At 40.0% G+C, this 23837-nt stretch overlaps 1 protein-coding gene across 2 annotated transcripts in view; it reads right to left on the bottom strand.

Annotated features, from left to right (window-relative positions):
- Positions 1-3771: 3771 nt before the first annotated feature.
- Ppm1a (protein phosphatase, Mg2+/Mn2+ dependent 1A) overlaps positions 3772-23837 on the bottom strand; it is a 47890-nt gene continuing 27824 nt past the window's right edge. The window contains exons 1-6 of one of the 2 annotated variants that reach the window (XM_041658436.1): positions 19273-19354; positions 17646-18499; positions 15645-15762; positions 11490-11598; positions 8654-8711; positions 3772-7902 (exon numbers count right to left, since the gene is read on the bottom strand). In XM_041658436.1, the coding sequence (XP_041514370.1) occupies positions 7873-7902; positions 8654-8711; positions 11490-11598; positions 15645-15762; positions 17646-18479 (1149 nt within the window). In that variant the 5' untranslated portion in view covers positions 18480-18499; positions 19273-19354 and the 3' untranslated portion in view covers positions 3772-7872. Of the gene's footprint in view, positions 7903-8653; positions 8712-11489; positions 11599-15644; positions 15763-17645; positions 18500-19272; positions 19355-23837 lie in introns of those variants that run through there. The other variant, XM_041658437.1, reaches the window with a different exon arrangement.

The raw sequence follows: 23837 nt of genomic DNA on the forward strand, positions 1-23837 counted from the left end.
ACGTTTCGGCGTGGCACCATTTCCTTCCCTCACCACTGCTGGAGAAACACACCCTGGAGTGACATGTAAGCTGTACACTGGCTTGGATATACCAAACCTGTATAAACGTAGTATTGCCTATTATCAAACCCCCTACTTGCAAATTTGCTCATGTCGGTACCTCTATACAGATACATCCGTGTTTTTCTCACCCGTTCAAATAGAAAAATACCTGCTACTGACACCCTAGCTGGTTGAAAACAACTCATTTCAAAGAACATCAAATTGAAGAGTTTAAAACAACTTCTTTAGTAGATCAATAATGGCCAAATATTGGAAATCCTGCTGGTTCAAATTAACTTCTGGAAAACACTTTGTATGTGGTTGTTAAGGACAGCTGTAGGAGCACTTTGGTCTGGAAGATGCCAGCCTGCACCTAAAAGCTAAAGCCATGACACTCTTAGAGCAGCTAATCCTATGTAGGCAACAATAAAACTATCACCATAAAATCATTTTATAAAAAGCCCTTAGAATACAAATATACAATATGAATCTCATGCTGACTCCAGGCAATCAGTGAAGCAAAATCTTTTCTGGGGCCATGTGGTGGGTTCTGTTGTAAACCTTCCGTCCTCTAACGCAGTTCACCAAGAGTATTATCTTCAACTAGAATCCCATTTGATTTGACAGCAAGTTCAGTCTGCGCTACTAAGGGCTAACAAGGAAAGGAACATCTCAGAAGACTAGATTTTAGCAAGCATCGAGTAGAAGCAGCTTGCAACGTACAGAACTTCCATTAAATCACCTACTCAGTTTTCAAACTTCTAATGGTGGAAGTGAAGCCCAGACTGGAAATCTGGAGGTCATTTTGAGACCTGGGTGAAGATGAAATATCAGCTAGAGCCAACATTAGGAGCCGAGCAAGCGCCTCCTTCTGCACCCTCCTCATACACACACACACCAGGGCTGCTGTAGCTGACAGGCCTTCTCCAGATCACTTCCAATCCCAGTCTCCACTCTTCTTGTCCAAGAGGAACAACAACTGGCTTCTTTATGTCTGGAGTCTTCATAACAATAACCACCAACCCAACCTTTGTGGCTATCAACTATCTCCCAAAAATTGGGGACAATTCTAGTTCAAATTATGATTTCATTGATCTGATCAGCCAATTTACCAAGTTCCACCAGGGAAAAAAATTCTCTTAAATTCACGTAATAATTAATCCCCAGATTTCTAGATTCCTCAGCACAACACACACGCTCCTGGCAGCAAACAATCATGAACACACACATTATGCAATTGCCTGTTTATTTAGTGGCATCGATTTTGCAAACGAGAAACTTCTACTTCCCACCTCACATACAATCTGTAACCATCCACAGGCGGAATGCAGTTTTTCAGAGAACTAGAAAACAAAAGTACAGTCTTAAAATTAGAACTAAATTCACATATTTTCTTTGGACCAGGAAATGGTACATAATACAAAATATACATTTATGGAATTTCTTTAAAACTGTGGGTCACATAAACTGCAAAGTGGAGAATTCTGTCACATATTATGTTTAAGAAAAATATTTCTGCAGTTCTTACATTGATAAGTTTAAAAAACTGAATTTATGTGTAATGCAACATGCTTGTAACATGTACAATGTCTCCCCACTCAAAACACTCATAGAAATGATGTGAAGTAATTACAGTTGTAAAACTAATTAGTGCTGGGCATTGCTGCTACATAGTATTCTCCTGCAGATATGCTATGGCGTTAGTTCAGGGCTAGCCGGGTAAGATAATGAATTCTGTTTCTACTTCCACAGACGGAAATCAAGCTAGAACTGAACATGAAATTTTGGCAACAAATTTAACAATCACTTTTCAATGCAATTATGGTATCTTTGTAGCGGTATCATCAACCTTCTACACTGCTATGTAAGACCTCATTTTAAACGTTCTTTATTAAGTACTTAATTCCTTAGAATCCAAAATTAAGTTAGTATTTAATGAAAATCTTAAAGCCTGAGTGAGACCCGACAGCTAACATGCTGTTAACATGTTAACAAATTAACCTACGCTCTGGAGGGTCAGAAGCACACCAGACACATTCAATTTCCATTCTACTTTTTGAGTTACAAGACTGGCAAATCTTAAATGATGTCAACCTCCAAAAGCTGGCCTCATTGCCTCCTTCCACCTTTACAGATAGGTTCCCACAACATAGGGCCTCAGGGGGGAAAACCCAAGCCAGACAAAAAACAAAAACAAAAAACACCCTCACACCAGATTCCAGCCAGGTTCCGGCTCTCCTCCTTTCTCTTTTCAAAGTAAAACAGACACTGTCTTCTGATAAGATTGTTGTGCTCTTGGGATAGTTTGAGCTCTGCTGGAGAAGGACGGTGCCCCACGATATAAGAGAGGGTCTTGACCAGGCCAAAGAGACATTCTTGGGGAGTTATATACATCATATGCATTTTCCCAGGTGCAGTCAGATTCAAAGGGTTGTGACCCCCAAAAGCTTAAGACCCTCAAGAACAAACCTGTGCTATTCGATGTACGCAATCAAGATCTAAGTTTGTTCTATAACTACCCAAGCTTTATATGAACTAGCTCACTTCAGACAGGATCATACAGAAACAGATATTACTCAGGGGTCTTTCATTAGTCAGGACTATACACAGTGAACAACTATCTTAAACATTTAGTTTAATGAGAAGGCAGCCAGTAGAAATTGATGGACTTAGAGCAATGAAGAGCAAAGGAGTGGATGTGGGTGAATAAACAGTTTCTTTCTCAGTTGTTTGGGTTGAATCAGTAACTATCAGCAGAAAAGCAAACTCATTTGTCTCTGGCTGACTTCTGTGATGCTCAGTTCTGGAACAGTGACAGCCAGGTCCAAAGCAATTATAGTGCCCCGCCCCCCACTATTCCACATCCCGAGTTTTCCTACTTTTAACCCAGTAAAATAAAGTTACTAAGTGGCCTTGATGAGGTAATACATGGTTTTTCTTGTTCAAGAGAATAGAACTGGCCTATTTAAGAAGTGTGTGTGTGGGGGGGGTGGCACCAAGGGAAGAGAGAAAATGGAAGTGTGTGTGTGTGTGGGGGGGGGGGTTATTTCATGAAGAATAAGGAGGAAAAACGGTCATGTATTATTATTTCAACTTAAACAGCTTCCTGTCTTGTAAAAGCAACTCCAGTTTGAATACCATTTGAGTTTTTCTTTTTTGGGGGATTGAGATAGGGTTTCTCTATGTAGCCCTGGCTGTCTTGGAACTTGCTCTGTAGACCAGGCTGGCCTCCAACTCAAAAGATCCACCTGCCTCTGCCTCCTGAGTGCTGGCATTAAAGCTGTGAACCACCACGCCCGGCTCCATCTGAGCTTTTCTGACACTCCACCACGCTGTTTAAATGGATAGGAAGAAACAGAAGCCAACAGCTGAGTACATAGCAGATAAAAAACAAAGAATGTGTGTTGAACTGACCCCGAATGGAAATGGCTCATTTGACAACACAGCAGAGCCAATGCCTGGCACACGGCATTCTCCCTGTAATGGCGGTTAGTGAGTTACTGACCAACATGAAAACACCGGATTAAATATTTCAAGCATATTCTGAAATAATATATAATTTGAAACAACTGCAAACCAAAACGAACAGCACATTATTGTAAGATATAAAGTAAAATCAGGCTTCTAAAGACATTCAAATGCCTGAAAGAAAATCTAATTAGAAGATTAGTAAATTTAAAATGGTCATCTCATTATCTCATTACCAGAATATGTGAGAATATAACATTCTTGAAGGTCCCTCCAAACAAAAACCTTAAATGAGAAACATTTACATGCTAAAATATTTACATCTTCTCGGATACCAAATCTATACTGTAAAATCAGCGAAGTTTGAACTAGAAGTATAGCATGAAATTAAAAACTAAAACAAAGCCAACTCATCAGTCTTTTGGGAATCCATGTGTTAAATTCCCAGGCTAATTTGTTCAGTAAGGACAGGCAGTAAGCATGGCTACTCTAAAACACTAACGCGCATTAGATAGCACAACGATTTCATATGAACACTGGTGCTGTAACATGAGGACCACAGTCTTAAGGAAGAACCTACAGGAGGCCCTAAGCTTAGATCCCACCTCATCCTGGGGGTTGGAGAACTCTAGGACATCCATTACTTGCTTGTGACTTGCTGTAGTCAGCAGGAAAAGTCAAGGCCAAGAGAGAACCAGGAATTCCATATAGATACTAAGACACCCTTCAGCAGTCCAATTTACTCTTATGCTGAGCAGAATCTTCTATTGAATGATTTCAATTTTTGGGAAGAAGAAACTAAACAATTTTGGGGAACAAAGGAACAGCAACTATTCTTCCAGGTGGTGACCTACTTTGTTGAAGAAAGTACTAGGAAAAGAAGGGGCAGGCAATGCATTTTTCTTTATTTATATGAATATGTATAATACATACACTGGATTCTAAATTCTGCCCAAACGTGAACTCCCTGAGAACAAGGACCTACTTCATCTCTTTACAGTCCCCAGGGACTTAACCTAGAACAGTATTTTGCTAACACTGAACACTTTGTGGGAAAGCAGAGCTTAGCTGGTTTAATGTGCTCAAACACACGGTCTTTGTAAGCAGTACTGTAATTCAAACTATTTATATCACATGACTCTTTAATTTAAAAAAAATTCAGAGAGGTTATCACTTTGTGGCCAGTTTAGTCTTAAACCCATGATCCTCCTGCTTCAGCCTCCCAAGTGCTAAGATCATAGGCAGAGCCTTCACACCTGGCTTTCCCACCGAGTTCCTAATACTATGTGATATCCAAAGAACAGCTGCTTCGTGATCTAGAGTCAAATAAACGCACAGTAACTGAAGGTGTTTGACAAGTGTTCTGAAGCCAAGCAAGTGACCACTTTGGTTTTTTATAAAGTTTATGCTGGCCATGAGATGCTTTTGCTATCAGTGGAAGGATACGCTACAAGAAAGTGAAAATGAGATGAGACAGATTCTCACTGTGTAGCCCCTGCAGTCCTAGAACTCTGTGGACTCTGTAGATCACACTGGCCTTGAACTCACAGTCACACCTGCCAAGACTCTAGAGTGCTGGAATTAGAGGCATGTACCACTGTGCCTGGCTTATTTTACTCTTATGATCACTTGTTAAAATAGTAAGATATGAAAAGCATTTTTAGGGGAGGGGTTGAGACAGGGCTTCTCTGGGTAGCCCTGTACTGGATCTCGCTCTGTAGCCCAGGTTAGCTTTGAACTCAAGAGATTCACATGCCTCTGCCTCCCCAGTGCTGGGATTAAAGGTGTCCACTGGCTTACTCAAAACTTTTTAATGTAAGTTAGCAAAACACTGCTATGCAGAACTGAAATTTTCACTGACATAAAAGTATACTCTGTTATATTACCATCACACAAGAATTTTTCCTCTTCACATAAAACAAAACAAAACAAAACAAAACAAAACCCACACCGAAATATTTTGAGGCATTTGTCCTGAGATGTTAATTAGCAGGAAAGGGGATGGGGGACAAGAACAAAGTGTACCATGCAGGTATGAACATCCCCCTTCAAAAAAGCATTGCTGGCTTCCACCACGGCCATTTTCCCAGGAAGTCGGCACGATAGGCTTTTACAAGGCACACCTCCTTCCTGCAGTTCCACAATGCAAAATGACCAGTGTGGTGCTGACTCATGGAAAGATCTAGTCTCCTTAGATCACAGCACTTTCTTACTCCAGTCTTCAGAATTAACGATTTCAACAGAAGAGCAATTGAATTTCCTTTTCTGCCGAGACAATCTCAAACAAGGCTGACCTGACTAGGCTGCTGTTGTGTGAAACACAGCTTCCCACCATGGCAGTTTCAAAAGCTGCCATAAGCAAACCCCGGCTGGAGGTTTTGAAATTTCTAAAACTAAAGGTTTTCAGGTTACTTCTAAAAACGAAGGACCCAGGTCATCTGTCAGGATCTCAGCTTCCGCTGTCAGCCTAGCGCCCAGTCTGTGCTAGGAGCACTGGATGTCATGAAATGCACAGGCCCATCTTTGCAAGCCACAGCTCGAACATTACCATACTTCCAACTCTCCCACAGATTTAGACATTAAGCATTTATTAAGTTTGGAATTGGTTCTGTAATTGCAGCTGTTATGAATTTCTAAATATCAAGAGTATTTCAGGTTTTCTTCATTCATGCTGGACTAAGATATAAATTAAATACAATGAAGTTACATCAGCTCACGAGAGGGATAATGAAGAGTCCGCTGGTATTCTAGCTACTGAAGTCTGCGACACTTCTCAGTGCTCTCCTACATTCCCTTAACATTACAGTGGTTTTAAGGCTGTATATACAAACATGTCTATTTCCAAGATCGGGGAAAACACACAGAACAAAATGTATTACACTAACTTTTGTACACAAAGTTGTGATTTTGTATCTAACGTATTTGAATCGGCTCCTGGTGGGGACTCGGACACATGTTGGTAAATACAGCACTCAACCTACAGAGACGGAAACACAGACGGGCACAGAACAGTAGTCTTTATGATGTGACAGACCAGAAAACTTACTCTTACATGCTTAATCGGAGGGGGTGAAGCCTAAATTAAATTAGGTATTTTATATCTACAATTCCTTAAGCTTTGAAATTTATTTTTAAAGGCCAACAGCTAAATATTATCAACATGCTATATTTCAAATCACAAATACATCTTAACCTCTTAGATTCTAAAGACGTGGGTCAATTAAAAGTTACAGACAAACACACATTCAACACACACACATCTATCATAGTGTTAAGATTGTCGAACTTGGACAATTCTTTTCATTAACAGTAGGTAAACCCAAGCTGATGCACATCTTACTGACAAGCAAGCAGCCTGGAAGAAACTCATTTTAAAAACAGGTTAGGACAACACAGACTGACTTCTCAATCCATCTGTACCTGGGTAACACCACCATCCAATTTAAGGAGACTAACACCTTTCCCTAGGAGGCATGTCCCGTTTATAATAGCATGGGGTTCTGAAAGCCGGGGCAAGAGGAACTACGCGTACATGATTAAATTTCTTGTTTGTTAAACCAAGCTTTATTGATAAAATGGAATTCAGAATATCTTACTAGGAACAGCAGCAGGCCCAGCCAATCATGATAGGAAAAAAAAATGTGGCAGTCTCCTACTGTGTAGGAAGCTGCTGCTTACCAATTAGTAACTGAATGTAGGACTCATAAAGAGGTGCAGAGAATCAAGGCATTTCAGCCCCAAATCGATACTCTCACCAACACTCGGTGTCACCTGCAGCGCTCTCGGCTGCAGGAGAGGCCATCCTAGAGACAGGTAAGAAGGAGCGGCTGCGTGAACAAGCCAGTCCCTCGCCAGAACACAGAGACAGTTTTCCATAACTCCCTGGGTGTTCAGCTTTGTAAGATTTTGGAATTCTTCATAATCATGCGCACACGAGCGTCGAGCTCCGTGGCTGCCGCTCTCCCTGTCCACAGCACGACTCTATCTGCTGTGTCACACAACAAGCCAAACATTTCCTTTTTCGTTGACCGTGATTTTAAAGCAGTTCATAATTAAATATGAGCACTTTGTACAAGGACAATTACACTTTACAAAAAACCAAAATCATACAACAAAAATTGCTGGAGTCTGATTTACAACATGAATTACGGTTTGAAATCACGTTTACATAAGTCTCAAATTTACAATTAAAAAAAAAAAATCCGTTCTGGGCTAGCTGTTCCACCGCTCAAGCTCTGGTGTAGTCCCTCAGCCACGTCGTACCCCTTCCTCCTTAAAGTTGATGATGGCTGTTCAAAGGTTCGGCCAAGTTGAGCTGTGCTCTCCTCTGGCGGCGAAGGCGACCCATGGCCATAAGCGGCTTCACCACATGTCATCGGTTGATGCAGAGTCCTTCACAGGGGAGAACAGACAAACAGGGCGTTAGATGTACCACTCCCTGGAGAGTGCAGAAAGACACGGTTTTATAATATACCAATTACAGAACTTAGCTGGTTTCAAAAATATCTATGTCTACATATGAAAACTAATATTTAATCTGCTTAGTTAAAAAATAAGAAAACTTTGCCTTGGCCCCACCCACCAAAAATTTGCATAAACAAAGAAAGAAAGAAACAAACAAATCCTTTGGCTTGAAAAAATATTTGAATGATTTTACTACAAGTATGAACAAATTTATCATTAAACCAACAAAATTACTAGAAAAGCTTTACCTAACTTATTTTAAACCTCCACTTTCATTACGCTTATTGCATTGTGGGAGTGAAGAGGTTAAGAGCTTCATAATGCAGCACGCAGCCCGTAACAGCTGCACTCAGTGACTCTGCGCTAACAGCTGCAAGGGACTTCTCTAGTGTCTCAGTGCGGGTTCGGCCTCGGGACTGTGGCAAAGATATCTGCATGCAGAAAAACGCTTCACGATGAACATTCTGAATTCTGCTGTTGCTCCTTGTAAAACTCAGAATAATCCAAGATTCTGAGGAAAGAGATCCCTAACTTAATAAAAAAACGGAAGGCAGGTCTTCTGAAGTTGATTGTAGAGTACAGCCGGCCGAGCCCAGAGCAGCAGCACTGACCCACTCAGCTGTGCACTAGAGCAGACCCACAGGGAGGACAGGAGAGCAGAGGAGCGAACACTACTCACAGTGTCATCGTTTTTGTAAGGGTTCAGTCTATTGTAAACGGCTTCAATTACATTCCGCCTAAATGTTAGAAAATGCAGAAAGTTAATCTTTCAGAAAGTAAATCACGGCTAATAACCCCAGTCCAGTGTTCACTAAAACTTTAAATACACTTCAAATACATTTGATTCTAGCTCCTGCTGTCAATACCAAGTCTGTCTTTAAGACATCTGTGTCCCGATGCTAAAGCAGAGACAGTCTCTCTAACATGAAATACTCTAACTCTCCACTGATCTAAATAACACTGGAGCAAAAGTCACAGTTTATTTCAGTTAGTTAACAAACCAACTGGTGATTTTCTTCTTTTCAGCTCATTTACTGTGTGCACATATGTATGGAGGTCATAGGACAGCAGGCAGGAGTCTCTTCATTATTTCTACTATATGGGTTCTGGGGACCAAAGGCAGTCACCAGGCTCAGGAGCAGGAGCCTTTACAAAATTAAAACAAAAGTAGCCTCCCAAGAAATCCAGCAGCTCACTGGCAAAGGGTTTCCTGCACAAGCACAGACCTTGGTTGGAACCCCGGTGCCCACACAGTGTCCTGCATCTGTGACTTTAGCACTGGAAGAAGTCAAGAACAAGTGGATCCCTGGAGTTTACTGGCCAGCTAGTTAGTGAACTCTGGGTGTAGTGAGAGACCAATCTCAAAGATAATGTGGAGAGCAACAGAGGGAGATGTCGCCTGTCTTCTGCCTTATGCAACCTCTGGCCTCCAAGCACATGTGCTCACACGTACACATGCAAGCATACACACATATACACGTATGCAGACTAAAAAGTCTATATGGTCCTACTTCTATTTGAGCTGACTTAAATGGCTACAAGTGAGCAACAGCAATACCAATCCGAAGACATACCAATTGAGAATGTACCATAGTTAACAAGTAGAAGCACCTTTAACATGTCAAAGTAGAACAATCCAACATACATCTTGTCTTTGCTTCCTTTTAACATTCTTTCAAAAAAACTTCTACAAAAACTAGAACACTGAATACTTCCATGACAAGTATAGGATTAATTTTTGAATATTTTGTTTTAAAGTCTGGCCGTGTGTTGGTACATGCCTAATCCCAGTACTGAATAGCTGAGGCAAAGTTACTTGAGTCAGGAAATCTTGGGCTATACAAGAAGATCATGTCTGCCTGTCTCCTTCAAAGAAAAAAGGTGATGTGGAAGCTCCCTCCCCTCTGTGTGCTGTGATTACTATTAATGAATAAAGAAACTGCCTTGGCCTGTTGATAGGGCAGAACTTAGGTAGGCAGGGAAGACAGAACTAAATTCTGGGAGGAAGAAGACAGAGTCAGAGAGATGCCATGAATCTGTCACCACAGTAAGACATGCTGAATCTTTGCTGGTAAGCCACTGCCATGTGGCGATATACAGATTAATAATAGAAATGGGGGGCTGGAGAGATGGCTCAGAGGTTAAGAGCATTGCCTGTTCTTCCAAAGGTCCTGAGTTCAATTCCCAGCAACCACATGGTGGCTCACAACCATCTGTAATGAGATCTGGTGCCCTCTTCTGGCCTGCAGGCATACACACAGACAGAACATTGTATACACAATAAATAAATAAATATTTTTAAAAAAATAGAAATGGGTTAAATTAATGTGTGAAGAGTTAACCAATAAGAAGCTAGAGCTAACGTGCCAAGCAGTGATTTAACTAATACAGTTTTTGTGCGGTTATTTCAGTTCTGGACGGCCAGGACAAACAAGGGACCCCTCCCCCTTCTACAAAAAGAGAGGTGTGGAGGAATACCTCTTTAATCCTCAATGGCAGAGAACTTCTCTAGCAAGTGTGAGACGTTGGGTTTATTTTTCAGTATAACAAACCATACACACACACACACACACACACACACCTCTGTGTCTGTCTGTCTGTAATGCAACGAACGGTGCTTTTACAGTTACAGCCTTCACACTTCTAAAACTGATGGGAAAAAATTTTATAGACAGTCATATCAAAGATGGTCATGTGAAAGTTTTCAAAAACTACAAGTTTCAACAGGAACTTTTAGAATCCCTGGTGAAATGACCACAAAGAATAAAGATAGCAGTATGTGCAAACTATAGAAAATCAGAGAAACGGCCACAATATCCCTCTTTACACCAGGCATTGAACTAAAACAAGACAAATGAAACACTTGAAGCCTGGCAGTGGTGGTGCACACCTTTAATCTAGTACTAGGGAGGCAGAGGCAAGCAGATCTCTGTGAGTTCAAGGCTGGCCTGCTTTACACAGCGAGTTCTAGGACAGCCAGGGCTACACAGGGAAACGCTGTCGCAACAAACAAAAACTCACCTGAATTGCACAATGTACATTGTTAACTACAGACATAAGCTTAATATCTAACACAAACTAGTATGGCTCTATGAAACAACAGAAAAGGAAAAACAAGCAAAGGAAAAAAGTGTCTGTCTACTTTTTCTGACACCAAACACCAATCAGCAATAAACAAGCAAACACTGCCCAAACTGAAGACAGTCTTTGGAGTGTTAAGTTATACAAGGACTGACGACAGAAAACACCACCACCACTACTACAGCCACTTACCCTTCTGCAGCCATGCTATTTCATGTATAATCTCTCACTCCATTATCTCATTTATTCCTTGTGGAAATCAGTGTCACCCAAGCTTCCACTAAGGACAATTCTTAGTACAATTATAAACAGTGACAATTAAGCACTGATCCCAATCAAGGAGCACAATTCCTAACAGTGAAGGCACAGCATGAACCTTCGGAGTAAATGCATAGCTCCCACAGACAAAGGTTGAACACACAGAACATACTCACTTGCTTGCCAGTTCACCCCCCGGTGGGAGGCTGGGGATGTTCTCGCTGGCTAGCGTGCGCATCACGTGGACTAAGTCAGGGACTCCTTCCCCCTGCTTCTTTATGATTTCTGGGAATCAGAAGTACCTTTTTTGTAAGTGTTATCAAAACTCAATTTTAAACACTGAAGCAAAGACACCTTAGGTTATTACAGCTGAATTACTTGTCCTACACCCGAGACTTTCTAAACCACTATGAAAACAATCACTCATCTTCAAATACAGAAAAAGACACAAAACATCAACTTCAATGAATGAAAACAAGATAAAAATGTGAAAATAAAAAAAAAAGTTTGTGTTAACTTGATGTGTTACACAATCAAGGTGGGTATAAATGACTTTCTTTAAGATGTTAACTAGTTACTGTTGAAATCAACTCCTGTCCTTACACAGGACACGGGTTTTCTGTAAAATACATTGCACATAGAAATAAATAAATAAAAACTCAAGATTTGAAAAGGCACCTTTAAGTATAGGGCAATTTATTAAAGATATACTAGCCTAAAATTTTAACCTATATTTTTATAGTGGCAACATGTCTTAAGTAGCATAAACAAATGAATGATATACTTGAACATCACTCTGCATATCAATTTTCCCTCTAGGAAATGACATATAAATAAACACACACCACTGCCTTCATTTGTTACTTAAGCAACACTTTAAATGAAAGGATCTAAATTTCATGACAAAACAATTAAGAGCAGAAAGAAAGACTTAGTAACTGAACAACTGCATTTAGAATGATTAGTTTCACATCAGACTCCTCTGAGGGCACAGAGAGGGGATCTGCAGCGCTAACAGGTAGATGCAGTAATTCTTATCAGAGACCAACGCGAGCTGTGAACAAAGACCCTCATCCCATCTCTAAACTAAGTACAAGACCTCATTTGGAGACTAAGCACAGTTACTCTCAGTGCAAATCCCAGCCCAAGGCACCACAGCACTTTGCTTCTCAATATTTATAATAAATGGTATTTTCTAGGCCACCAGAGCAAGAAATTATTCTATTTCTCTGTTTGTAAATCCCTCTGAAAATAACACAAAAACTTCATTCTGTATCAAGCCTCAAAGTGTTTCTTCACCATTAAAGGCACACGTAAAGACAGACATCGCTTCTCATGAAATCTCTTTAAATGGTTTAAAATTATTCTCTTAAAATAAAGGCCAAACTTTGCATGTATTATATTATGCCTTCTTTTCCTTAAAAAAAAATGAACAAAATAAAGCAGTCTTAAATCTGAACAAAAAGCGAGGATCTCAGATTTGGTTTGCCAAGTTCCTTTATTGTATAGTCTTTAACATTTTGGCATATTGATGTTCTACATGGTGCTAGTGCTGAAGATCTACTATACAAAAATAAAGGGATTTGATGCTTGCCTATGCTACACAAGTTCACAATCTAGACGGGCAACACACAACACAGTGTCTACTAAGCCAATACAATCATTTAGTTTGAGCTCTGGATACAGGAGAAATGAACACTGATAAATTCAACCAATGATGGTTTCGGTTCTAAGTTTTTAAAAAAAAAAACCCGCTGTATTTGATGTAGCTTACATCTTCATTAGAGTATGTTATGATATTTTAATTGTTAAGAATACAGGAAAGCAAATTCTTTTAAGAATAATAAAGACTTTAGAAACAATTAGAATCTCTTATTTGATGTGGGACAGTCATTTAAACTGTTATGAACACTTACACTATTCTGCTTCCTTCAGCTTCTAGAAAAGTTCTGGATGTTAAGAAAAATTCCTGCAATTGTTCTTGGACTATACATTTTAATTAGACTGCAAAAACTCGGTGCTGCCATAAAGAATAGAAATATCAAGAACTCTGTTTCATAAACAGAGACAAACACACCCTGATCCCCCTCTTTCCTCAAGAAAGCTTAAGGAATCCTCAGTTTCCTCCAGATTAGCAACTTTTCAGGGAGTCAGGCCAGTAGCTGAGGAGAGAGTCACACACAGGTGAGTATAATCTTAAACTGCCTAAGGACCGCAGCGCAACAGCCATCTGGTTACTAAGGCAGCAAGAGTCTCCTCATCACCTTCCCTCAGTAAAAGGTGACACGGTGGGAGGAGGGAGGGTCTGAGGAGCTTTGTCCTTTCAATGTTGTAGACACAGAAGCCAAAAATGTTGAAAACAAATAAATCAGGCTTAGTAGGTCACAGCAATTTAGTAAAGGCATGTATTTAAACAAGGAGAAAAGTATTTGGTGTCTGTGTTATAAGCTGCGTACTTGTTCACTAGACATACATCGTTCACAGTGCAAAGATACATTCCTTCTGTGCTTTTAAGTAGCAGCAACTTTAACACGACTTTCTCTCTAGTTGCGTCTCATCAGCTCTAAAATACCATACTTAATTTACGACACATTACCTCCAATTGCACGGTGTAACAGTTGAACATAGTACAATATTGACTATTAATGTAAACTCTGCCCAGGTGGCAACTGCCACTTGATAGCATGAAATATAAAACTTATTATAATAAAATTATATGCAGTGACTATTTTATAACTCCACCAAAAACTCACTTTAAAATAAGCACACTGAAGAGAAAAATAGTAATTCATTCCTAAAACTGGATCCTATTCCATAGTAAAAATACTAAGTTACGTGTTATTTCTTTATACCAATAAAAAGTATTCCCAGGCTAAGGTGCCAAAACAGCAACATCAACTTACCCCATACACATCTTTTTGGTTTCATAATTTTCTACTAAACAGCAATTTAGACCAAACACTCTGTAACATTCTAAGTATTTTTAGAGTATTTTAGAATATTTTAGAATAACAATTGAAATAACTTAAGATGTGAAAAATTACAAGACCCTTGAAAATAGTGAGGAAAAATGCATTGACTAGTATACTTAATGAATGAAATACTAAACAATACAAACAGACGTTACCATCAGGGGAGGGAGGATAGTAACAAAACCTCAAATCTCTAGGTACACTAACAACCCAAACCAAGCACAACTCTAATAGACAGATTACAAATGATATCAAGCAATAAAAAAAGAAAATAAAATTAAGATGCACACTAATTTTAATAATGAAGACACAATGGGATGCAATAGTATGGTAGGTCGATGCTTGCATGCCAATTATGGTATCCGGAGAGCAAAACGCACTTTTTACCCTCAAGTGTTTCTGTTTATAGGGCATGCATAATCTCCGTGCTTACTGTATCTGTCCACACAGTGAACCTAGTGTCTGGGGAGACAATGTTTATGCTTATGCTTAGTGAGCAGCTTCATCAAAGATCATGGAAGGGCTGGGGTGGGGTTCAGAGGGAAGTACTTGCTCACTGTGCAAGAAACCTTAGATTTGGTCCCCAGTTCTACAACCAACCAACCAACCTATCTACCCACCCCACCAACAAAAGATAAATTTCTTCCAATATTTAAAAGCATCACATTTTTTTGAGGTACAAATGCTTTCCATCTGTTATAAAATAATCTGCAGAAATCTAAGAACCACACTCCTACAGTTCCAAACCACTTTCCTGATCTCATTTGAGAGTTGATTCCTGCCAGGTCTGTGCTGTAAGGTCAAAGAGCTCATGGCTTAGGAGGGAAGCCGTCAAAGAACTGAAAACTAAGTGTGGAAAGCTGTGGGATGTGACAGCTGCTAGGAACCATCTGACTTCCAAGTTATCAAAAACAAAACAAACAAACAAAAAAACCAAACCACCCAGAAAACAACCAACCAAACACAGGTCGTACACAAACTATTCCAGAGATTTGAAGTTAGCGCACATGGCTTTCTCACAGGAAGATGAAATACTCAAATGAAACAAGTGTGTTCTCTGGGCATAAAACTCCTCACACTAGTGAGGTCAGCAAGAAGTTTAGATCCACACTTCAACCATTCAGTACAGAAGTTTCCTAACCAGAAAACTCATGTTTGCATGAGGCTGTACTAGTTATCTCTAATCTGACAGGGTGCCTTGGGAAGACATCTAAATGCTTACTACGAAATGTCCTTTCCACTTTTATATGCTAAGTACTAGATGTTAAAGGCATGTAAAGAATTAAAAACTCTAGAGTGTTAAACTTTCTGTTGCAGGTTTTTTAAAGAAAGCTACTTATTTTTTGTTAAATGATCCACCTTCTACTCTGCATTCCAGGTACTTGTCCAGCTCTGCCTCCTTCTTCACGGCTTCTGCTGAGACTTTAGGTGCATTGGGAAAGCAGATCAGAATCACACTCATGTTGTCTCGACTTCCCTGGAAAGAGAAAGGGCAAGAAAATATTTGGTTTTCTTTCTACTTTTTAAAACCTTGAGAATCTTTATACCTATGCCAATCATAACTATATTGTGTCTATAAAAATGTTATTTTTAGCCAGGCAGCAGTGGCGCACGCCTTTAATTCCAGCTCTCGGGAGGCAGAGGCAGAGGCAGGTGGATCTCTGTGAGTTCGAGGCCAGCCTGGTCTACAAGAGCTAGTTCCAGGGCAGGCTCCAAAGCTACAGAGAAACCCTGTCTCAAAAAACAAAACAAGTTACTTTTAAGGAGAAAAAAGCAGACATGTTGGTAGGGGACAGTTGCCTCCATATAATATATTAACTATTATAAGGAGCAATCATTACAGGCTACATCCTCTGTGAGAAAATTATTGCCAAAGAGCCTATAAAACAAAAATTTCCCTAAATCTTCTCTGCTGGCCACTTTGCTTGAAGTCATCTGCCATGTCAGTATCACGCAGCTGCACACGCCACGTAATATGGCGGAGCTTGTTAGTACTAGTCTTTACTGTCCCTGTCACAAATTTACACTTTAGTCTCAACGCACTGTGGGGTCAATGCATTTATTTCTGCAGTAGAAATATGAAATCAGAAGGAAAACTAGAAGAAGTTTATACTTTTGTAGTACATATTATGTATTATTTATATAATAAAAGTACTGATTTAACTTGGAAGTACATTCAAATCATTATTCAAACTGTTGTTAAATAGAACACTTGAATTGATAGTCTTCCTACATTTTCCTTACTTTTAGTATTTAATTCAGCTATACGGAAACATTGATCTTATACACATTAAACGAATACCTCAAACCGTTCATAAGGAAGCTAGACTGACAGCACACTATCACTTTACAGACACACAAGCTGGAAGGTACACAAATTCTACTTCTAATAGAATTAGGATTTTACACTGAGATGAATGTGTGGATACATAGCGCTTGCTTTCAAACAGTAGTCAGCAAGCGTCACTGACAAAATACCACAGTGTGGCACAAGCGGCACTGACGCTAAGCCAAGGCCCCAGCATTTCTAGTCTGGGGGCTGCGACTAAAGCTGTGTAATAGTGTAGAAATGAATTCTGAGTTCTCGAGCATGAACTGACTATGCATTACCTATCAGACTAGAGTGTACACGAGCACACACGCAGGCAGGCATGTGTGCACATGTAAGTCCTTAACAGAGGCTAGAAGTTATATATTCTCTGTATTTTATAGCAGATTGAACTTGTTTAGGAATGAAGAATACAAAGCAACAGAGGTAAGCCTTGATTCCAGGTCTGTTTGACTCTTAAGTCCACAGAACCTTCTCTGTCTTCAGCTTCCTTATCTGCTTCTCTATGTACATGAGCCTATTTGATCCTCCTCCCAGCAGTCCCACTAGACAGGGCAATCTCTGTTCTTTCAGGAAACACGAGCTGACCTCCAGTCACAGGGTCTCACCGAGGTCCTTCTGTGCCCACAACCAAGGCTATTTCTATTGCCCCATACCCACACTCACTGAACCCTGCTGTTCTCATGCTACAGAACTCATGTTCAAGTGGTGGAAACACTCAACCAGCGTCCTAAAGCATATCCAGAGCTTACAGATAGATGCAGAGCTCCAGATCTCCCCACCCTCTTTCTCTCTAATATTCTTCTATAGTACCAAAAGCTTAAGTACCCATGGTTAAAGACCAAGCATTTAGATTCAGCTCTTGCACAGATGGTAACTGGCTAGTTTCTAAAGTATCCTTATATTTTCACAGTTGGTAGAGTATCCTGTAATTGTGCCAAAATTTATTTTTGATATCTACAGGCTCCACAATAATTAAAAGGAACAGTAACTAATGGCATAAAGTTGACTGAAAAGAAAAGTCTAGCTACCTTATACAAACAGGTGTCGACTACTTCATTGCAAACTTTCTCAAGGTCATCAGTGACTTCAAGTCTGGATCTCACAAAGTCACAGAGCTCTTCGTTTCCCATGACATCCCAGATTCCATCACATGCAAGAATAATGAACTGATCATCCTCTTCAGACCTTTCGATATCATGGACTTCCGGCTCTGGTGAGACAAGCTGCTCTGTGGGACCTTTTCCATGGACACATTTGTAATCAAAATCCCCAAGGGCCCTTGACACAGCCAGAGAACCGTTAACACGCTGAATCATCACAGAGCCCCCTGCATTCTGAATTCGTTCTTTTTCCAGCGGATTACTTGGTTTGTGGTCTTGTGTGAAGAAGTGAACTTTCCTGTTCCTACAAAGCAAACCTCTCGAGTCTCCACAGTTAATGAAATAGGTGTGCTGGGGAGAAATTAAGACCCCCACAGCTGTTGACCCACTTCTATCTGCACCATGTTTCTTCTCTGACATAACTCTCATGTGTTCATCGATCTCCAGAAAACCTGTTCTGATTCCATTCTTTACATTTTCCACAGATGGCGCTCCTGCAGAGCCTTTAAAATCCTGGTTATTGGTGATGTGATCTAACAGATGCTCACAGCAGTATTTGGCAACCTGAGAACCAGCATGCCCATCATATACAGCAAAGAATGACCACGTCTCAAGTCCACTTGGCAAGCCGATCACAGCTGTATGTGCGTCCTCCATTTCAACACGCCAGCCTTGCATGCTGCTTAGGCCGTATCGCAACCCATTCCCCTGCCCCTGGGCATTATGCTTTTCCATCTTTGGCTTGTCTAAAAATGCTCCCATTATGACTTGATCCTCTAGGTCTGTAAAGGAAGAGAAATAAGAAAGTCAGTAACTGTCTTTGAAACAAAACACACATCCAACAGTCTTTTGTAGCACCTCTGAGATACAAGGAAATTGTAAAGACTCATGGGCTATAGCTATAAGCACTATGTTACTGACCTGGAATGTGCAGTTAACAAGAAAGGGAGCGGCTGACCGAATAGAAATCACTTAGACAAGCAGCAAAGGGAACTAAGTCACCAGGAAAAGGAGTTTGTCTGCCTCTCTCTGATACTAAGGAGACCCAGCAGTGACCATTAACTTACATGAACCAGGCAAGATTCCAGGGTGCATGCATCATATGTAACCTTGCAATTATGTTGTGTGTCAATAAAAAAAGTTAATTCATAAGACATATGAGTATCTCCTACTTCAGAAACCTTAGCTGAGTACTAAGAAATTTTGAAAGTTTGATTTCAAGCTATTTCATTTTGTTTCCATAACAAGAAAACTCTGTAAATTACTCACACTGGTCCAAATTTTCAGTGCCTTTCTTTTTTTTTTTTCTTTCGGATTTTTCGAGACAGGGTTTCTCCGTAGCTTTTGGTTCCTGTCCTGGAACTAGCTCTTGTAGACCAGGCTGGCCTCGAACTCACAGAGATCCGCCTGCCTCTGCCTCCCGAGTGCTGGGATTAAAGGCGTGCGCCACCACTGCCCGGCTTCAGTGCCTTTCTTTAAGCCCTGTGCAGGTCATACTCCTTAACTGGAATCCCCTGCCTCATCTCTTTACTAACAGAAAAAAAAAAAAACCCACCTGTATCTATCCTTTGAAGTCCAGCTCAGATTCTACTCCCTTCATCAGACTTTGTAGTCTTTGACAAATCCAGTCAGTTACTAAAGCGGTCAGCTTCAATTTTCAAGTAATAATGCGCTTTAACGACAAATTTTATTATACAAAAAATTTAACAGAATTAATCTGATAATTAAGCTAACAGTAATAGTAATTATCATTATTATATGCTTTATGAGCACCAGGTATAAATCCTAAAAGATCCGAAGGGTCTAGTTCGGCTCATCTAGTCCTTTGTCAACACTTACCAGCCAGCTCCCTGATTTGGAATGGACCCACAAAGCAGACACAGCGGGTCAAGACGTAGGCTAGCTCTTGTCAAGCAATATTTTAATAATGCATTTAATAATTTAGTCCAAGTAATCAAATGAGTTATAAACTAAAGAAAATCTTAAAGTAAAATAGAATACTGGAGAGAAAGGAGGTAGAGAAGACGTATATAATAAGGGAAGGACAGTGTCCAGGTGATGTTCTGAAACTAGGAGACTAAAGATACCAGTAATGATAAACTCAGAAGAGAAATAGTATAGAAATTTCTTGGGAAAGAAATAAAAAATTCTGTTTTTGCAGACATCCTCTCCCCACTACTTCCTTTTTCCTTCTAACCAACTGATGCACAGGGAAAGAAAGCTCCAAACTTCTCCAAGTTCTCTGACTTCCACTGTGCAGATGTGTAACACACGCGCGCGCACACGCGCACACACGCTCAATAAAAACTCAAAGGATTACAGTTTTAAAATTCCTATGTGATTTTATAAGGCATACCAAAGTTGCAGAGCATAGGGGAAAAAAAAATCAGATAAACTACACAAAAAGTGTAAAAGACGAGGTAAAGCCAGGTGTAGTGGCTCATGCCTAGAATCCCAGCAGAGGCAGGCGTCTCTGTGAGAAGCATTCCAGGGCAACCATGACTACATACATCATAGAGAAACTGCCTCACTGTCCATCAAACCCTCCAAAACGGCGGGGAGGGATGGGAAAAGACGCCAATGGGTTAAGAGTCAAAGAGAAAAACAGCTCAAAATATGATTACTAGAAATAACTACTCGAAGGTGGGGGGAGTAAAATTCAAACTGAAGCTCATTTCATAGACAAAGCAAAAGAAAAATCATGAACCACAGACTCATAAGACTTTCCCAATAGAACCAAGCACCGAAGAATACAAGTTATAAAGTTAGACCTGACCAGCTCTATCTCTTTGTAACAGTGTGACCACAGCAAGCATACTAGTTTTTCTGAACTGCTTTCTTCATCTGTGTAATAAGGCGCTAATCCCCCACACCGCCGAGACAGGGTTTCTCTGTGTAACAACAGCCTAGGCTGTCCTGGAACTCACTTTGTAGACCAGGCTGGCCTTGAACTCAGAGAGAACTGACTGCCTCTACCTCCTGAATACTGAGATTATAAGTGTGCACCACCACCACCCAGCTAAACTTTTTTTTAAAGACAGCTGGGTATGGTGGTTCATGCCTTTAATCCCAGCACTTTTAATCTCTGGCAAAGGCAGGGATCTCTGAATTTGAGGCCAGCCTATCTATACAGAGTAAGTTCCAGGACAGCCAGGGCTGCACAGAGAAACCCTGTCTCAAAAATCAAAGAAAAACAAAAACAAAAAAAAAACATGAAAAGACAGGGTCTCACTGTATAGCTCTGGCTGGCCTGAGACTAACAGAAATCCACCTGCCTCAGCTTAAATTAAAGTGCTGAGATTAAAGGTGTGTACCATCATGCCTGGCACAGGTGCTAATCTTACAGGATTCTTACAAAGAATAAATGTATAATGCACTTGCAGCATGTCTAGTATACTACCCACACTTAATCTAGTGAAGCTGTTTATTATAAAGCAATGCTTATATAGTATTATTTTTCTACCAGAGCAAGGGAGTCAGTTATAATAATGTTTTTCTCCTGGACACCAGCTTTGTCTGTCCTTTAAGTAAGAAATTTGTACATAATATACTTTTGGGAGTGGTAGTGATTAAACTCAAAACCTCACTAATGCTATTCTACTAATGAGCTACACATTTATTCTTTGTGTAATACACTTTAAAACATACTTTAAACACATTAGAAATGGGGGAGGCGGTTAAGAAAGTCACTTCCTGCCCGCCTGACACACCAGGAGCAGGTAGAGTGTGAGGAAAACAGGAACTCCAGTGACTGTACTAACAGCAAAAGCTGGAAGATGCACTACACGACAGCACAGCGATCCTATGACCATACCAGAGTAGAGTGCTAGCAAGGGCAGGCAATGCCCAGGTGATGGAGTCACCTCTGTGGCCGTGTCTGACCTGCATCTTACAGGGCTGGAGTAAGGGAGCAAAGGTAAGGTTTCTGCTCCACATGTTCACTTGCATTAACAGGCTCAAGCACGCCATGATTCTAACTGTAGTTGGTTAAAGAACCTGACATACAGCATTTTAAAGAAACTGTCCTATCTACCAAGAAAATGTGTAGTGACCATTACTAAAAGCTATAAATGGCAAACACTGGAAATAACTTGCTTATTAGAAAGTACAGTAGATAGCATTTAACAATAGACATTTAATTCTATCATTTTTTTCCCAACAAAAGGCAGTATCTTGAGTAATGCAGCAAAGCAATTCTACATAATACACAGTACAGTACATAAAATGAGGGCAGCAGCCAGCTTAAGGACAGTGGCTGCAAACTCCATGAGGACAGGGACTTCCATTGGTGTGCCCCCAGCACTCAGAGCCTAACAGCAGAAACTCAATAGCATATAAAACTACTGGTTTCTCTCTGGAAAGAAAAAGAGACAGCATGGCTTCAGGAAGAAGTCCAACATGGGAGTTTGGCTGTATTAAAGGGACAAAGGGACTTGAGAACACTGCTTCCTTTAAAGTGTATTTCTCTACAGAGAAGTCCAAAGAAAACCAAACCAAGACATGTTTTTAAAAGCACATGACATTCTCTTAAAACCTAGAGCCTACACCCTCACCTCTCAACAACTGGAGAAGGTATTAGTGAATGATTACTGGCCTAGAAGTAACATCTCACAGAGACTGGGTGCATGTGGGGGGAGGGGTACCAGCCAAGCACTATTCAGAAGTTTTATGAATGTATTAATGTTTTTAAATCATTATGCCAATATTGGCATTATTATACCCCTACCTTACCAATGAAGAAACTGAGCCATTAAGTTACCTACTAAAGGCCAACAGCCAAGTTGCCTCATCTTGGTGTGAACTGCCTTGTGAGGTTGACTAGCCAGTTATGTGTGAGTTGTGATTAAGACAGCTAGATGATTAATAAATCTAGATAGATGCCTATCTAGACTAGCATCCCTCGATTTCTTCACTGTGCAGTGAACATATTAATATGACCTTCTGAATGATACTTCAATGCAGTCAGACAGTCTGGTAAGAATGAAGGCACTGAGCAAAAGAATACTATTCAGTCACTATTATATTCCTACAAATAGCAAATCTAGATTTTCACTTTGCATAACAGAGACCTTACTCTCCCCTTTAGAAACAAGTCCAGGACTTATTTACCAGATATGCATATAAAATTACCAAATAAATTAATTCCGCAAAACTAAAGTATGCAATTTATGAATCTTATCTACTTAAGAGTTTGAATAATTTATAAAAACTTAGTAAAGTTGCCAACTGTAAACTACATAAAAATATGATGCTGATTATATAACTATGTCAGAAAGTCTTTACTAATATAAATATTGTTTGCATAGGCCTTTTGCATACATGGATGACTACACAGTGTTTTATTTAGTACAATTATTAAATGAACAAGTGTGTGTGTGTGTGTGTGGGAATGAAAGTTTAACTCAGTTTCTGAGTCTTATACCTACTTGAATACATACTGCATCTCATCACAAATATTAGCAGCTGATCTGAATTTCAAGAGTGCTGTGGTAACATTTTGAGTCCTTTAAAATGAAACCAACATCTAAATTGAGAAATTCACTCATTAAAGGTCAACCACTGCCTGCTCTTTCCTGCAATGCCCAGGTGTATGTTATAGTCGATAGCAAACTACACCTGCAACCCCTCAGCAGCTTGTGCCTTTCACAAAGCTAATGTAATAATCTAATAGTCAAGAGGTTTAATTCCCTCAGAATCACACTGAATAATAGTTTTAACAAGCTTTACATATTTTACTGTTGACCTCTGAAAACTGTAATAGCCAAACATGGAAACAACTTGACTGCTTCTTAAAAGGCATAAGAAACAAGTAAGGGGATACTATTTATACTATACTATGGTGTAGTCTGTTTATGTGTTGCTTTCATTGGTTAATCAATAAAGAAACTGCTTGGCCTGATAGGGCAGAACTTAGGTGGAGAAGACAGAACTGAATGCTAGGAGGAAGAAAGAGCTAGAGTCAGAGAGCCGTCATGGAGACGCCAGGTCAGACATGCTAAATCGTTCTCGGTAAACCATGACCTTGTGGTGAACACAGATTAATAGAAATGGGTTAAATCAAGATGTGAGAGTTAGCCAATAGGAGGCTAGAGCTAATGGCCAAGCAGTGTTTTAATTAAT

This window comes from Microtus oregoni, unplaced genomic scaffold (assembly GCF_018167655.1).
Source record: "Microtus oregoni isolate MIOR12 unplaced genomic scaffold, Mior012 000009F_ref0000495, whole genome shotgun sequence".
In the NCBI taxonomy this organism is placed as follows: domain Eukaryota; kingdom Metazoa; phylum Chordata; class Mammalia; order Rodentia; family Cricetidae; genus Microtus; species Microtus oregoni.